Raw genomic sequence first — 17,623 nt, forward strand, 5'->3', positions numbered from 1 at the left:
TTGGTTTTTTACTTTTTATAACAACATATAAATGGGGCTTTAGGGGAAGAATCCATGCGAAGAAGCAGCATACAAAAAAAGCATTTTTTTAAAAAGCATTTTTTAAAAAAGTATTTTAAAAAGCTCTATTTGATAAATTGGAACTAAGCAGGGAACAACTGGGTGGGGCGGGATAGTTCTTATCTTCAAACTTCGACGATTGAAGATCCAAATGTGTCGAAGTGTCTCCGGATATCAATGATTGTTTAAAATCACTTAACGTCTGCAGATGACAGAAATTAAAAAGGACATTAGAATCCAGAAGTCAAAGATGTGCGACCCCTCCCCCTCCTCTCTCATAGTTCCCCACTGGGTGCTCGAATTTATGGACAAGGTTCGCGGATGGCTTCGCCTGCATGGACACCTCCTCTCAGTATCCGTCAACCACAGCACAGGGTCGGTCCATGAGTCTGGACCCCGTCCGCCGCCTCCGCACTCCGGGGCCTCGCTCACCTCGCAGCGCGTGCCCTGCACGGCTCGCTGCTCCGGGCTCGCCGGCCGCTCTCGAGCTCTGGGCTCGCCTGGGCGAGGGCAAGGAGAACGCGGGCGCAAGACCCCGCGCGGTGGCGAGAGGAAAACGGGTACATACATAAGGAGTGCCCAGTGCCTGCCACACACAACGCCAGGCGCAAAGACCTGAAGACGTCGCGTCGCCCTTTGCGCGTCACCGGACATCTCTTGCATCTCACGCCACTCAGCGAACTCGCGTAACCAGAGGGAACCTCTAGCTCAGGCGCGACTCCGCAGTTTGTGAAACTTCGGTTCTAGTCCCATCGTCTCCCTCCCCAGACCCCTTCTCCCAAACCTGCTAATGGCTTCCTAACGTTTCTAGAACAAAATCCATGTACTGACCTAACATCCTTTCTTTGACCCACAAGGCCCCCGCATCATCCGCCCTCTGCCCTCCTCTCTGATCGCGTTGTGTACACGCTCCAGCCCGCCTTTCCGTCCTCCTAACCCGCCACTGTCATTCCCGCAGCAATCTTTGCACTTGAGATTTCTCTGCCTCCAGTGGCTAATCTCTTCCACTCTTTCTAAGATAGCCTCCCCTCCTAGTTACACTTCACTCTTGTCCATCACGTTGGTTTTACAGACTCACTCTCTGAAAATACACTGTTATATTTCTTAAAGTCTATTTCCCAGAATGTAAGCTCTATGAGGGCAGGACTCCTGTTTTGTCTCGTTCACGTTTGTGTCCCGCCTAGAACGGGGCACATCGTGTAGTAGGATTCTAATTAAAGAGAAAGAAGGAAGGATGGAAGGAAGGAAGGGAGGGAGGGAGGGAGGGAGGGAAGGAGCAAGGGAGGGAGGAAGGCAGGCAAGATGTGAACTTGGGTTAAACATCTTAGGTTTGGTTTTAAAGGGTTTCAGTTTATTCTTTGGCTCCTCCCAGTTCTTGCTCCGCCCAACAGCCCTGTGACTGGGCCCTCGTCCTATGCTGCATCCCTGACGCACGCTTCAACTGGAGGAGGAAGAGGGTGGGCAGGCTCAAGGAGATCTTCGCGCTTCTCAGACCCAAGGCGCCGCACTCGCCGCGCCTCCCAGCCGAGCGCCCATAGCGTGTCTCAGCAGTCTATCCTCCCAGGCTCCCCTAAGGCCCATGGAACCTAGTGCCCCAATTCTGAGCTAAAATAGGATAGATTTCAGCATCTTCAAAGTCGAGGTTTACCTTAAATATTCGTGTTAATATCGTATATTGCTTCAAATATATATATTTTGATAATAAAATGGCTGCCCTTCAGAAAAAAAGAGTAAAGTTGGTAATTTAGGCAAGCAGGAGTGCAGTGCGGGGGGGGGGGGGGGGGAGGGTGGAGAAGAAGGCCTTGTGATCGTAGAAGGAGAAGGCAAGGAGGACCACATATCCATCTCCCTGTCTCAGCGATCTCGGAGAAACGGAAAGCTTAAGAGAGGGTCTCTGTTCCCCGGAGCACGCAGCAAATTCCGGTGTGTAGACTGCGAGGGTTGGAGAGGTCTCCATCCCACATCCCTCAGAAGCCCCGGGAGCGCTCTGGAAAACTCCACCGCATAGAGCGGCGAATCGGATTTAGCAGAATTTTGCAATGGAGCCAGGTATGACAGATCTCTGCCACATGATGCCACACACAAGTGGCTCTGGAAATCGCAGGACTGGTCCAATGACCCACGTAGGCGAGTGGAGAGGCTAAGGGCAGCCGAATGGATGCAGTTAGCCAGCCAGGTGGGAAGCAGGGCCGCTAGACCTCTAGCCTCGAGTCTTCAATGCTCCACAGTCTAGGCCTTGAGCTGCGGGCAGGGGAGTGTTTGGGGGTTGGGGGGCACGGTTTATGGGATGGGCTTTAGCGCGGGGACGCCCTTCTCAGGCTATTTCCTGTCCTCAGCCCTGGCGAGGCTGGAGACTGGGACTGTCCCACGGGGTGGCAGTGTGTGAGCTGAGGCAAGAGACAAGACCCTGCTCTCCCAGGACAAAAGTTCTCTTCTGAGAAGGAGCGCGCTGGGCTTTGGAAGCTGAGTTCAAATGCTTTCCTTTTTTAAATAATCTTGAGCAGAGGATTTTATTTTTTTAATTAATTTTTTTTGAGGAAGATTAGCCCTGAGCTAACATCTGCTGCCAATCCTCCTGTTTTTTGCTGAGGAAGACTGGCCCTGAGCTAACATCCATGCCCATCTTCCTCTACTTTGTATGTGGGACGCCTGCCACAGCACGGCTTGCCAAGCTGCGTCATGTCCACACCCGGGATCCGCCGAACCGGCGAATCCCGCCCCGCCAAAGCAGAACGTGTGCACTTAACCGCTGTGCCACCGGGCAGACCCCTGAGTTCAAATTCTTAAATCGGCCACCTCACCTGCGGGGCCTTCCGCGGGGTCGGTACCAGCGTGGCCACCGCCCTCTGTGCCTCCTGTGGCCGCGCGCAGATACCGGGCAACCTCCCGGTGGCCCCGCTCCTCAGCCAGGTCCACGGGCAGGCGGCCCCAGGCGTCGCGCACGTCCAGCCGCGCCCCGGCCCGGTGCAGCGCCACCAGCGTGTCCAGGAAGCCCTCCCGGGCCGCGTCGTGCACGGGTCGGGTGAGGGTGACGGGGTCGGCACGGTTGGGGTCGGCGCCGTGGAGCAGCAGCAGCTCGGCCACGCGGACGCTGCCCATCATCACGACCTGCGGGGGAGAGCAGAGTGGTGAGGACGAGGGCAGGTGGCAGGGGCAGGATGAATTTCAAGGAAGGATTCACGAAGCCCCCACCCTGCGCAGACACCGGTACAAGCCAGAGGGTATCTGGTTACTCTTTTATTTGCTTTCAGTTACCAACTCTCTTAGCCAGTTCTCCTACCCATTTCACTTTTCTGTACACAGTAAATTCCATTATATTCTCCAACCTATGCGGAGTTCCACCCACACACACAGCACTGCCAGAGGCATGACAACAGTGAAGGGATGAGGGACAAACTGGCTTTTGCTACAGCCTAACCTGTATTTTCCCCTCATTTTGATATAAAATTACATAAGGCCCAGAGATTTTGTATGGTTCATTGTTGTATATTCAAGCCCAGAATGTGGAAATTGTTAAAAAGTGAAAATGGGAAAAAAACCCCCAAAATCTCAATTCTTGCAAAACTTTTAAGGTACCTTTAGCTTCCCAGCATGTTGAACTTGAATTTTTTAAAGACAAAATGAGAAGGTTTGTGTAACCAGCCCTAGAATTCCTTCCTATGGTAACTAAATAATGCCCCCCCAAAGATGTCTACTTCCTAACACTCGAAAACTGAATATATTACCTTGCATGGCAAAAGGGACTTTGCAGACATGATTAAAGTAAGGATTTTGAGGGAGATTAACTGGATTGTCAGGGTGAGCCCAATGTAGTCAGAAGTTTCCTTAGAAGAAGGTTACAGTCAGAGAGAAGACATAAGAATGGAAACAGAGGTCAGAGAGAAGAAGCAGGGGCCATTAGCCAAGGAATGTTGATGGTCGCTAAAAGCTGGACAAGGCAAGGAAATGGATTCTACCTTAGAACTTCCAAAAGGAATGCAGGCCTGTGGATCCATTTCAGATTCCTGACCTCCAGAACTGTAACATAATAAATTTATCTTGGTTTAAGCCACTAAATTCGTGGCAATTTGTTACAGCAGAAATAGGAAATTAAGACACTTCCAAAGTTTACACCTTGGAAGTTCATTAAACTGGAGGTGCTCACCTCATTTAGTTCCTAAATCATCTTTGAGACAAAGCCATCACCAAAGAGGAATTTTTAAATAGTGTCCACAGCAACCTTGCAATTTAAGTGTTGCAAGGTGGGTGGTGGTGGTAAAAAATTCTTTTTTAGGATAACCATTATTTGGTTATATTGGCTGGTTGATAGTGACTGAATAAAGAGAGATTACTTATTTTTAGTTGCAGTCTGTATTAAACATGAATTGCTTAATTTGTCCAAACCAAGGAACCATAATAAATCATACTATGGCTGTTGATTCTTGTCCTGGAGAAAGTGAAACTGATTTAACTTTCAAAAAGACACAGAGAGCAAGAGAGAGAAAAAAAGACAAGATATAAATAAAGCAAATTACAGCTACAGAAAGAAAGAAAAACTATTGCAGTGCATTAGAACAATGTACTGTTTTAAAAGAAAAACTGGGAAAACTTTCACAGTATTATTAACTACTTATTTACACCAGATTTCTAATAGATTATGGAATCAATAATCTTTTGGGAGCATTATTGTAAGTGCCAGAGCTAATATATACATGTCTAAAACCATGTCTATACAACCTCCATATCTCTATATAGTGCAGGTGAATATAATAGATGAAAATAGGATAAACAGAATATTTATACAATGAAGTCCTACATCTTGGACATAAAACTGCTTTTAAAAGTTTTTATTATATTTTACAGTATTAAAGACTGAAAAGTAATGCAATGTTATAAACCAATATGACCTCAATAAAATAATTGAAAAAAAGACTGAAAAGTAACCTAACATTTAAATATTTAAATCATAATAGCAGCCCAAAGCAAAAAGAAAATGAATCAGTTAAAGGAATATTTATAGGGTACTTAAATCCATTTGATAAGACATTAAATTTAATTTAGTAATTTAAAATAAACTATTAATAAAATATAATAATACATAGTAGCAATTTCCATAAACTAAGTATTTTTACAGTAAACACAAATTTGGTTGGGGTCCTAAACCAAAATCATGCCTCTTTTTCCCTAGGCTCTTATGGTTCCTATTTTAAAAATTGTGAAAACTAATTATCCAACTTTCTTTTTTCCTTTTGTATTTAAACCAATGAGGTCTCTTCTAACACATTCCAGAACTGCAAGTCCCAACTCCCAATGTCCATGCTGCTGGCAGAATGTTTGAGATCAAATTCTGAACCATGCTTTCATTACCTCTAAAGGACTCATGTCAATCTTCTACCCTCACGAGACCTCTCTGGTCTCAACACCTCTTCACACTTCAAATCCCAAATAATCTCAAGTTTTAAGGCATTTTGGTTTTATTTTTCTATCTGTATTTTAAAGTGTATGGAATCTATCCTATGTAGCATAGTTCTAAGAAAGGAAGATTCACTTTCGAAATTTCTGAGGTTCCAAGTGGAGTTACTTTCCTTTGTCTTGTTATACTGGAGTTTTTGCAATGTGCCTTTGTTTCCCACAACTTTTATTTTTCAGAATCAGAAATGATTATCGACGCTGGGAATAAAACTAGGGTAGCGACTACCAAGAAAAATTCGTTTTTAGCCTGAGATTTAGGAAGCTAGTGAGGGCGAACAACAAAAAAGAACACACGACCGCTCCCCCTCCCCCCCTGGAATGGGGGGGGAGAACCGACATTTCTCAAAATTGAGGAATTGAGAACTCTATCCCACACAAATTCATCTCTCTCAAATAAGCTAAAAATAGCCAAAAAATAGGAGATACCTCCAAAATGGCAATTAAATTGATATTACTTCAGGCTAGGTCAAGCTGTTTTTCTTCATATACGTCTGTCTGTATTTCCTAATTTCTCACACGCCTATATTTTCCCTAGTCAGTTAAAATAAAAGTAAACACAATATGTAGTTGCTTCTGAATAATTTCAATCGACATTTATTCCAACATATATAGTAGTAGATTTCCACTGAAATCTCCCCCTCGGAAGGAAGACGATCAGCTGCATTCAGGAGTCTGTGAGTTCGGAGCTAAGGCGTCCCAGAAATCTCACATTTCTTTAAAATCTTGCGTTTTATTTGAAACGTTCGTACATTTTATGCCTGATAAAGAACACATCTCAGTCTATATTAACACAAATAGGCTCTCCCCTCCAGCTCTTCCCGCTGTTATAGAGCTCTGCACCCCACGTGCCTCCTCATTCCTCCCGTGGCTTCCTGAGCCCCCGCGGCGTCGCCGTGGAGTCCCCGACTCCAACCATCTGAAAACGGCCCAGGAAGACTCCCCTTCACTGGGAATCTAAACGTTTATCTGGCTCCGACTCCCTTGCAAACCTCGTCCTCTAAAGCCGCCCCCATCTCCTCCTCCCGCGCGGCCGACCGGCCGACCCACCTGAATCGGGCTCCGACCGAGACGGTTCAGCGCGTTGGGTGAGGTCCCGGCCTCGAGCAGCGCCTGCACCAGCTCGACCCGGCCCCGGGCGGCGGCGGTGCACAGCATGTCGGCCAAGAGCTCCGTGCTGCTCCCCATCGCTCGCCCCTCGCTCTCTCCCCTCCTCCCGCCGCCGTGGAGAGCCAGCGGCCCGCCCCAGCCTCTCGTGACCAGCCCGCCCCTGCGCTCTCCTCCGACGGAAGCGGCCCCCAGACTCGGCCTCTCGACTCCCCCGGCGGCAGCGCCGTTCATGTGTTCTCCGAGGAGGCACCCTAGGCTCGGCACGCGCTGCAGATGTCACCCCCCCGTGAAGTCGCCCCTCGTGGGGCCTGTGCTGTCACGGCTGGGTAGCTCACCTGGGGGAACCGGCCAGAAGCAATCCGCGCCGGGAGCCCGAGGAGGTGGAGGGGGGAGGGGGGAGGGAGCCCTGGCCCCCCCTCGTCCCCCGCCCCGCGTCCCCGCCGCCCCTCCTCCCCGCGCTGCGCTCCCCACCCCCAGAACAGGCGCACGCGGGGCTCGCGCGAGTTGACTTCACTAAGGCGCAATTTCTCCCTTGTTTCCTTCCTCCCCTGTACAACCCCCTCGCATTAGAAAGCTGCACGGGATTTCTAACTGCCATCTTCGAACCAGGGGGTTTGAACTTATAGGCAAAGTATTGCTTCCTCTTTTAATCGGAAGAAACGGCCGAGGATCGGTATCACGGTGATTCTGAGGCTTCCCTTCTTTTCAAGGACACACTCCTTCTTCACCCCTCGACACTTGGTTTCTCCCGCCGGGTCCACTATGTCTGAAATGCGAACTCAAATGCGTTCCTTTTGGAAAGTCTGCCCGCCTGCAGCCTGTCCCCTCCCCCTGCCCACACACGTGTGAAACATGTCCGGAGAGAGTGTTTTCTAGACTCGTGCAATGGTTGGTACTAGTGCCTGGTATAAGGGCTGGCCCAAGAAGATGAGGTCTAATTAACAGGGATGGTGGAGATTTCTGCCCATAAGCAGATAGGAAAGTGGAAAATGGGTCACTGGGCTGGTAATCGCCACTCTTTTTTTTTTTTTTTTGACGTGTAATTGACATACAACATTATATTAGTCTTAGATGTGCAACATAAGGATTCAACATTTGTATACATTGTGAAATGATCACAATAAGTCTAGTTCCCATCTATTACCATATAAAATTATACAAAAACCTTTCTTCTAAGAACTTTTAAGATTTACTTTCTTAGAAACTTTCAAATTTGCAATATTACAATATTATTGACTATAGTCACCATGTTATACATTACATCCCCATGACTGACACTTTTTAACTGGGAGTTTGTACCTCTGGGTCTCCTTCACTCCGTTTGCCCACCCCTAAACCTCCCTCCGCTCTGGAGACCATCAGTCTGTTCTCTGTATCTATGACTTTTGTTTTGTTTGCTTGTTTGTTTTGTTCTTATACTCCACATATGAGAGAAATCATACAGTATTTGTCTTTGTCTGACTTACTTCACTTAGCACAATACCCTCAAGGTCCATCCATGTTGGTGCAAATGGCAAGATTTCATTTTTTTTCTTTTCTTTTTTAAGATTGGCACCTGAGCTAACATCTATTGCCAATCTTCTTTTTTTTTTTTTTTTTTTTTTTACCTTCTTCTTCTCTCCAAAGCCCCCCAGTACATAGTCGTTTATTCTAGTTGTGTGTGCCTCTGGTTGTGCTATGTGAGACACCACCTCAGCATGGCTTGATGAGCAGTGCCATGTCCGTGCCCAGGATCCAAACCAGGGAAACCCTGAGCCACCTAAGTGGAGCACATGAACTTAACCACTCAGCCATGGCGCAGCCCCAAGATTTTATTCTTTTTTATGGCTGAGTAGTATTCCATCGTATATATACCACATCATCTTTATCCATTCATCCGTGAATGGGCACTTAGGTTGTTTCCATATCTTGGCTATTGTAAATAATGCTCCAATGAACATAGGGGTGCATATATCTTCTTGAATTAGTGGGGTTTTTTTTCCTTTGGATAAATACCCAGAAGTGGAATTGCTGGGTCATATGGTAGTTCTATTCTTAATTTTTTGAGGAACCTCCATACTGTTTTCCAAAGTGGCTGCACCATTTACATGCCCACCAACAGTGCACGAGGGTTCCCTTTTCTCAGCATCCTCACCAACACCTGTCATTTCTTGTCCTTTTGATAAAAGCCATTCTGGCAGGTGTGAAGTGGTATCCCATTGTGATTGTGATTTGCATTTCCCTGATGATTAGTGATGTTTAGCATCTTTTCATGTGCCTGTTGGCCATCTGTATGTCCTCTTTGGAAAAATGTCTATTCAAATCCTCTGGCCACTTTTTAATTGGGTTGTTTGATTTGTTGTTATTGAGTAGTATGAGTTCTTATATATTTTGGATATTAACCCCTTATTGGATATATGATTTGTAAATGTCTTCTCCCATTCAGTAGGTTGTCTTTTTATCTTGTTGATAGTTTCTTTCACTGTGTAGAAGCTTTTTATTTTGATGTAGTCCCACTTATTTATTTTTGCTTTTGTTGCCATTGCCTTTGGAATCAGATCAAAAGAGAAATTCCAAGAGCAATGTCAAGGGGCTTACTGCTCCTTGTTTTATTCCAGGAGTGTTATAGTTTCTGGTCTTATATCACATAGACTCCATTCTTAATAAATAATTCATCCTAGACCAGAAAAAGTGCTCAACACTCTAGAGGCAGAGTTGCATAGTGATCAGAGACCAGGCTCACACACTGTCCTGGGGCCACTCCTCCCCATCCCCCTATACCTCTCCTTCCTACTGGAAAGATCTTACAATTTTCTTAGTTATAAAACAGGGGGCTATGGGCTGGCCCAGTGGCCTAGTGGTTAAGTTTGCATGCTCCACTTCAGAGGCCTGGGGTTCCTGGGTTCAAATCCTGGGCACAGACCTACACACCGCTCATCAAGCCATGCTGTGGCAGTGTGCCACATACAAAAAATAGAGGAAGACTGGCACAGATGTGTCAGCTCAGGGCTAATATTCCTTACCAAAAACAAAACAAAACAAACAAACAAACAAAACACCAGGGAGCTGAGTGGTCCCTACTTCGTGGGACTGTCGTGAGCTTTAAAGGAATTGATGTACATATAAGCATTTAGAACAGTGTCACACATCCTAAGCTAATACCTGTTAGCTCTTACACTATCCATTTGGAGGATTCTCTTGCAATCTTGTTGTGGGGCACAGAGAAGAAAATGCTTTGGATAGAATTATTGATAGTATATAAAAGGGAAGGCCAGAAGAACTGGATCACTGAAAAGATGATGGACACCTCCACCACCCTCAGATGTAATGAAAAGTTAAACAGAACTCAAAGCATAACAAGTGAAAGAAAATCCAATAAGGTTCTAAATTCTTCCTGTGGTTATGACTTTTACACTCTTAAAAAATATATACTATTTTTTTAAAAAATGGATCACTCAGGCTTTGCTGATGCCTTAAGCATATGCTTAGTCTGCCTACTAGATAACCGAGCTCTATTTAAAAGGTATGTTTCAATTCCTGGTTAACTTCTCTTGAAGATCCAGGATACCTGAGTTTACTTTCAGTTGCTGTTAACTCAGGCAAAATATGAAGTTTTAAAATGATGCCAATTAAAACACTGATGGGATATCAAATCTGTTATAAAAAGGTGCTGTGCATTGCTGTACTATCTATATTTTCCTCTAGATACCTTTTAATTATTGGGACAACAGTGGCATGGAAGATTCCAACTGTGGTAGAGAACATAAAATTCTTTTAATGGAGCTTAAGGTATTGATAGGAAGGAGGGAATAGATTTTCCTTCTAATACGTCTGGCTTTTGGATCAATATCAAAATTAGCTTCCATCACTAAAATAATTGTTCTTAATTTTGGGGCAGGGGCAGTAGGCCCCTTTGGGAATCTGTGGAAAGCTATAGATCCTCTCCTCAAAAAATAAAGTATGCAGTAATTTTTTAAAAAATGTGTTCACTTGCACATGTATTTCTGAATATAACCTACAGGGAATTCAGAAATTCATCTAAAACTCCACTATGGATCCCTATATCAAGAACTCTTTAAACTCTCATGCAATATATTGGACTGTTCTTGAAGGACAATGATGGGCAATAGGACCATTTAAAAACATCCCTTGGGTGCCTTATATACAGACATAGACTTGGCTTCTCCCAAGAACAGGTTTTAGACATGTGTACCTTACCAGCTCCAGCACTTGCAGTAGTTTCCAAAACATTATGGTGTCCTTGGGTGTGGCCTCTTTGTTGTGGAAATTGACCCAATACTCCATTAGAAATATTGCATGAAAAGTAGTTAATTAAGAGTGTGAAAGCTTTCCTAGTTTTGCTCTTAAAGAATCTACCATACTCCCAATTTACCCATCCATATCAGCTCATACCTGAGGCGCAAAACCTCAGAAGAAATAAAATATAAAGCCCAGGATCCCAGTGCTGGTTATGCCAGCCTCAGAAGTCCTCGCATGTAAAACGGAATCATAATATGTTTCATGGGTTGATAAATAAGATGATGTATGTCAAAGAGATTTTTAAATTTTAAATTTTGTGGGTTATTATCATCCCCAAACTCACTTTTCTTCTTCTCTGAGAAGGTCGTGGCCTTATTTAGGTTTGTACTGAGTTGGGAATTTTGAAAATCTATACTATGAAATTTAAACTTGTCTCACTTCTGATCAGTCTTTTAAGAAAAAAGATCACCATTGTTCATTCATTCAACAGGCTAAGAGGCTAAGGGTGGAGCAGGGGGCAGGGTAGGTATTCAGTGTGTGGGCTCTGGATTGGACTGCCTGGATTCAAACCTAGACTTTTCATTTAATTGCTCTACAACTTTGAACAAAGTTACTTAATGTATCCGGGCCTCAGTTTTCTCATCTGTATAATTGGAATAATAATAGTACTTGCTTCAAATAGTTGTTGTAGGGATTAAATGAGGCATTACATACAATATTTGTGGAAGAGCAAAAAGAAGCAGAGGGTAACAGAAGAAAATGAAAGGGAACCAAACTCATTCTGGTGGCTTAGCCTTCATGGATGCTGAAAGGTGACGCTGGTCTTGAAGAAAGGTGTAGGAGTATAGAGCTGCAAAAGAAGGAGAAGGATGTTACAGACAGAGGTGAGAGCATGTTCAAAGACACAGAAGTGTGGGAACACTGTGTGAATTACTTCCCAAGTAATTCACTGGGATGTATGGTGTATGGTGAAAAGCTGGAAAAACAAACTCTGGAAGAAGAGCCTGCAAGGGCTGCCCAGATTGTCAGAAGGAAAACCAGGAGTGAATAGGATGGCAAAGAAGTGGGGGACACTGTGTGTAAACTACTCTTTCACAGCTTAACTGTGGTAGTTCAAGGTGACACATGGTAAATGGAGGCAGAGGGAAGGAGGAAGAGACCTGAGCACACACATACCTTGAAGGAAAACTGCCAGGTAAAGAGAAGGAAAGCTAGAAGAGAAAAAAGTGTAATTGAGGTCACAGGCAAGATAGGGTATTTATTTATTTTTTTCCTACCCTGGTCACTCTCTGGCATCTTAGGACCCAGGCACAGCTGTCCAGAAGGCCCTGGTGTGGGGCAGATGCCCAGCCCTCGGTTTGGAACCAGGAAAATGCCCCCTTACATGACAGCTTAGGTGGAGCAGATCATGCCAGGGTCTATTCATCATGTCTGCCTGCAGTGGCCTCCACTGAGTGCCAGGGCTGTCTGTTCGTCTTGTTGGCTGTCTTGTGGGCTGGGGTGGGGTGATGGTCTGGGAGTGTGTGTGTGCATGTGTGCTTGGTTGTGTAATTCTGCATTATAGACCTAAGAGTCTGAGTTTCTCTGTCTATGAGTATATAGATTATGCACATGAGTTTTCCCTGTGTGTCTATGTATATTTTAAGTGATGTATTTCTTTTTTTTTTTAATTGAGTTAATGATAGGTTACAATCTTGTGAAATTTCAGTTGTACATTAACGTTTGTCATTTGTATTGTAGGTGCACCACTTCACCCGTTGTGCCCACCCCCTACCCCACCTTTCAAGATAGGGTATTTCTGAGGACCTGTGGTCCCTAAAAAGTCAGGAAGAAATGGAATGCAAGGCACAGGGAATGGTCATAAATTTGGACACAGGAGATACAGCTAGATTTGAGAAGGGAGAAAAAGTCAGGGCAGGGAGGAAGTTGAAGTACTTCCTTCCATGAATGAAGAGGCTGGCTTGTTTGCAGTGGGGATAAGATGGTGAGTAAGGAAGTGAGAGTGGTGAGTGTTTAGAAGAATATCTGTGATGAGGAGAGAAGGATGGGCCGAGCAGGACTTAGAAGTCTGAAGAACCCAGATGAGGGGGGAGATCATGGCACTATGTGACCACCTGACTATTTCATTTAAACTAAAGAAAGCCTTGCAATGGTGCTACTTCAGAAACTCTACAAATCAGAGTAATTCTAGATATGACTATTAATTCAACACCAGAAAGAGACAGACAGATATTGAGAAGGTAGTATTCTGCAAACACGTTCTGGTTCTGCTATGGCATTGCAGGATTGGCAAGTTATGATATGCATGATATGCAAATATATTACATGATAAGCAACCTTACTTCATTGGGAAAACAAGAGGTATTGGAGAAATAGCTCTGGATTGGGACAAACTGACAGTCCTGATGTATCTAATGAACTGCATTTTGACCGTGAAATCTTTTGAGACTATTTTTAGCTTCAATGTCCATATCTTTAAAATGGGCTCTATCCTGCTCTATCCCTTATACCTCATGAGGTTATTATATCAAGTGAGACACACACAAAAGCTGTCTTAAAAGCATACATCTCTTTAACATATTCAATATTAGTATTGTTATTAAACAATGGTTCAAAATATCGTTTGAGGTTAAAAATAAAATATACATACATAGACTATCTCTGGAGAGATACAGAAAAGTCTGTTAACTGTGGGGAGAGGAAATGTGGAACTGAACCCAGTTCACTGAACTGAACCCTGAGACTTTCTTGTCACATTCTGCAACTTGTATTTCACATGCTGCAAGATTTGTTTGAATTTTGTACTATGTGCACATATTAGTCATCCTAATTAACTAAACATAATAAATTTCTTAGACAAGAGTTGCTTTTCTGGAAACCATCATTCATAACTTTATTTGACAAAGAGTGACTGGGAACATACCATATGTCAGGCACTTGACTTTAAGTTGTGGATACAAAAAAGGAAGGGGCCTCAGTCAAGAGGGTGTATTGGTAACAACCATCAACATGTATGCCTCTCTGGAGGAGGCGGGTGGTCTTGAATTGGGATGCGCTCTTGAGGGGGGCCTACATTAACAGTATGGAAGGGGGAAGATGCATTCTGATAACTGACACCTCAGACCTGTGTTACCAGGAAAAAGATGCTGTATTCCAGGGTCTGGAGAGGATCCCATAATTAAGGAGAGTTCCTTAGGAAATAGGTTATCAGAGCAAGGTATGCAGCCAGTAATGGAACTTCTGGACATAGCTGGGTGAAGCGTGAACAGATGGGCTCTAGGATAGAATGCTGGGTGCAGTAGAGGATTATTTGAAGACTGAGGCAATGGAAGAATAATTTCATGCCCGCCTTTGAATTTGGAAAGAGTTAATAACATAAGGAAGACAGGGCCCCAGGCCTAACCCCACCACCTATCACCCTGAGCAAGTGATACTTTATTCTAATTTCAATATTCCCATCCACAAAGTGGGCACAATAACAATTGTGCATCAGGAGGCTGTTGTTCAGCCAAGAAACGTGCCCCTTGAAGTGCCCCTGGGTAAGAATTCTGACGGCTCAGTGTCCAACCTGGGCATTTTAAGTGAGAAAGAAGGACTTTCTTAGGTGAAACATGGCAAAGAATGCAAGGTATTCCTTAGTTATTTATTTTTGCACAAGGAGAAAAGGTAGCTTCAGCATGAAAGGAAGATCTCTGAGAAATCAGAGCAGACCTCCGAGCGGGTTTGTTGAGAAAAGGGAATGTGTCCCCAAGATTAGATCTATGGGAAATTCAAGATGGATGATGTTTCCTTGTTCCTTTTACTATTCTCTAAATTCAATTCAATACAGCACAATTATTGAGGGTTTGCTATGAATAAGGCACTCTTTTAGGGACTCTGTGACATCTCTGTTCACTTAGAATTATTGGAAAATTTCTCTTCCTGCACAAACAGGACTTTGGCAAGGAGCACAAAACTCAGAATGCCTCAATATACTATAAACCTGATGCATAATTATAGGCAAGTTACAATTTCTGGATCTCAGTTTCCAAAATATTACCTAGGTATAGAATCTGCAATACCTATCATCATCTTCTCAAGATCACTTTGAGGATAACTTAGAAGGGTATTACATGTTATATAGCAGATGTCTTTTCTAAATTGTGTGCCAAACAAATATAATTTTAAATCTATAAAAGAGTTTACTATTAAAAGTATCTCTAGAGTGGACTCTCGTGAAATGAGCAATCTTTGCACCTCATGAAAACAATCAGTCATCTAACTCAACCGTTTTGTAAATGTCTGCTTTTGTGTATCGAGAAGTATCTTATGGTGAGTCACTTAAATCTATTTTGTGGCTATTTGGCCAGTTGATAAAACTAATGATTAGCACAGTATGTGTGTGTATGTGTATATATTTATGGTATGTATTTGTGTATGTATGTGTATAATTTGTTTATATGTACACATATTGAGAATGAACCTCATCCTGAGGCTCACAATAAGTAATAAGGCATATAATTAGAAGAGACAGACAGACAGAAATAGAGACAATAGGAAATTCATTCAAAGTTGCTAAGAAAATCATAATGGCTACCATTTATGTGACAAGCATTAAGCAGCTTTACATATATCATTTCTAACCCAACAACTGTCCTGTGGGATAGAGAGTATTACCTTTCCTTCATAAATCAGAAGAAAAAAAATGCCCAGAGTGCTTAAGTGACAGTGAACAAGGAGATGGAATTCACACCCAAGGTTCTCAGTTCTGTTTTGAGTGTGAGGTCCACACTGTCTTCCTGTTGAGTGATGCACAGTGCATGGGGGACAGCTCAGCACTGCTTCCTTTTCTTGAGAAGTGTGCCCTCAAGCAGATCGCAAATCCTGGACCAAGGTGACAGGAGCTCTACTTTCAGGAACTACTGTACTTCTGTGTGATTATTCTTGGGTAATAATACCCATAGTGATAGAAATTTGGATCTTAAAGTTCCCTCAAAGTCACTTAATCCAGTCCCATAATTTTTGAATGATTTTTAAAAATTATAGTTCACATATGTATAAAAATTTTAAGGAATGAGCTGCATAAAGAAAATGAAAAATTATATTACCCACAAGCAATAACTGTTAACATTTTGAAATATTTCTTGTCTTTTTTCTTGCTCAGGTCTTGTGGATCTACTACAATTTTGAAATGAGTTTTTCCTCTCACTTATCATTAGAGCATTTTCCCAAATTCTTCAAAATCACATCATAAATACTACTTTTAACAGCTGTAACACATTCCACTGAAAAAATGTTATAATTTACTTAATAATGCCCGTTGTCAGATATGTAAGGTGTTTCTAATTGCTACAATTGATAGTATTGCAGTTTTTCAGAGTATAAGGCTCTTGACACATATTGGAAAACTGCTTTTCAAAAAGCTACCCCTTTGATTTATAGATAAGAAAATGGAGGTACATTGCCATGGTTACCCAGTTAATACATGTTTACCGCAGATGTTGAACTCAGTCCTCTCTCCACATTCAGTCTGTGGTCACAGCTGACTTGGACTCTGACTTGGAGAGGTGTGGTTGCTGAGAATGTCGACCATATCCTTAATAATAATCTTGGAGGAAACACAAATGCAGCATGGGTAATGGGAACATCCCAGTCTTTACACTCAGACCTAATCCTTCATGTTCCAGCTCTGGGGGCTTAAATAAATTATGGAAACTTTCTGAGCCTCCATTTCCCCACCTCTCAAAGGGAGGGGTCACCTCTCATAGGGTTACTATAAGGAATTAAGAAAGTCAGATATATAAAAATCTAGGCACGTAGTAGGCTCTCCATAAATAAATTTAGTTTTTTTGATAATAAACATGACATTTACTAACATGTTATTCATTTAGGTCATCAAAGTCATTCCTCTTGGGTATTTTTTTGATTATGACTGTACATTCTGGCAGGTATCTGTGGTTTGAACCAGCAAACTCCCTCCCAAAAGGTGTGATTAGTTCTGTCTTCTTTGAATTCTAACCCCCTGAAAACAGAACTTCTTTGTAATAAACTTGACTGTGTTATAGCAAGAGAACTTCCGCAAAAATCTTCATTAAATCATGGGAAGTGACAATGGAGTGTGTCACTGTTCAATGTTTCCTCTGCATTCATTGCCACCCACCACCACCCTTTGGTGTGCAGTTCAAGTAGGAGGTATAATGGGGAAACTATAGGCAAAATTGAGGGACTGTAAAGTTTACCTGCTCTAAACCTCTATTCCCAACTTCCCTCTTTTTCCTCCTTGCTGGCATAGATTTTCTCCTTTCAAATACATGTTGCCTTCTAAATTGCTAGCCATGAAGACATATAATATTTCATTTCTGCTTATGCTGCTGACACATGTTTGTGCTATGAGAATGCAGATACTGTTGAAACTCACGTAGAAGTGATATTGTATTCAGTTTTCACTCTTGGGGTTGGGGGTTGACTGTTCATGGTTGACTGAATGGCTTTAATGATGATTTAGGATAGCATAATTTCAGGGGAATCATCTATGTTGAGGCTTTCCTCTTCAGATGGAGAACTGGTTGCCTCCCTTCCCACAACTATCCTTTAAAGTAGCCTGACTTCTTGGGGCTCTCTAGTTTTACTGATATATTCAGTTTTTCCTTTTTTTTTTTTTTTTTCCCCTGCCTTTCCTGGACTTCTGAGAGTTCTGAAGCCAAACTCTCCTCTGATGTTGTAAAAGATCATAAGAAAAGTTTCTTGTTTTGGACCACTCTTCCTCAGGTCCATTCTTCACCTAATA

General features: G+C 43.1%; 1 protein-coding gene across 5 annotated transcripts in view; it reads right to left on the reverse strand.

Annotated features, from left to right (window-relative positions):
• LOC100146270 (cyclin-dependent kinase inhibitor 2A) overlaps positions 1-17,623 on the reverse strand; it is a 31,954-nt gene continuing 14,331 nt past the window's right edge. For 3 of the 5 annotated variants that reach the window (XM_070248670.1, XM_070248671.1, XM_070248668.1), the window contains 2 exons: positions 2,862-3,168; positions 1-262 (listed from right to left, as the gene is read on the reverse strand). In XM_070248670.1, the coding sequence (XP_070104771.1) occupies positions 252-262; positions 2,862-3,162 (312 nt within the window). In that variant the 5' untranslated portion in view covers positions 3,163-3,168 and the 3' untranslated portion in view covers positions 1-251. Of the gene's footprint in view, positions 263-2,861; positions 3,169-6,558; positions 7,063-17,623 lie in introns of those variants that run through there. The other 2 variants (XM_070248669.1, XM_023627432.2) reach the window with 2 other exon arrangements.

This window comes from Equus caballus, chromosome 23, assembly GCF_041296265.1.
Source record: "Equus caballus isolate H_3958 breed thoroughbred chromosome 23, TB-T2T, whole genome shotgun sequence".
Taxonomy (NCBI): Eukaryota; Metazoa; Chordata; class Mammalia; order Perissodactyla; family Equidae; genus Equus; species Equus caballus.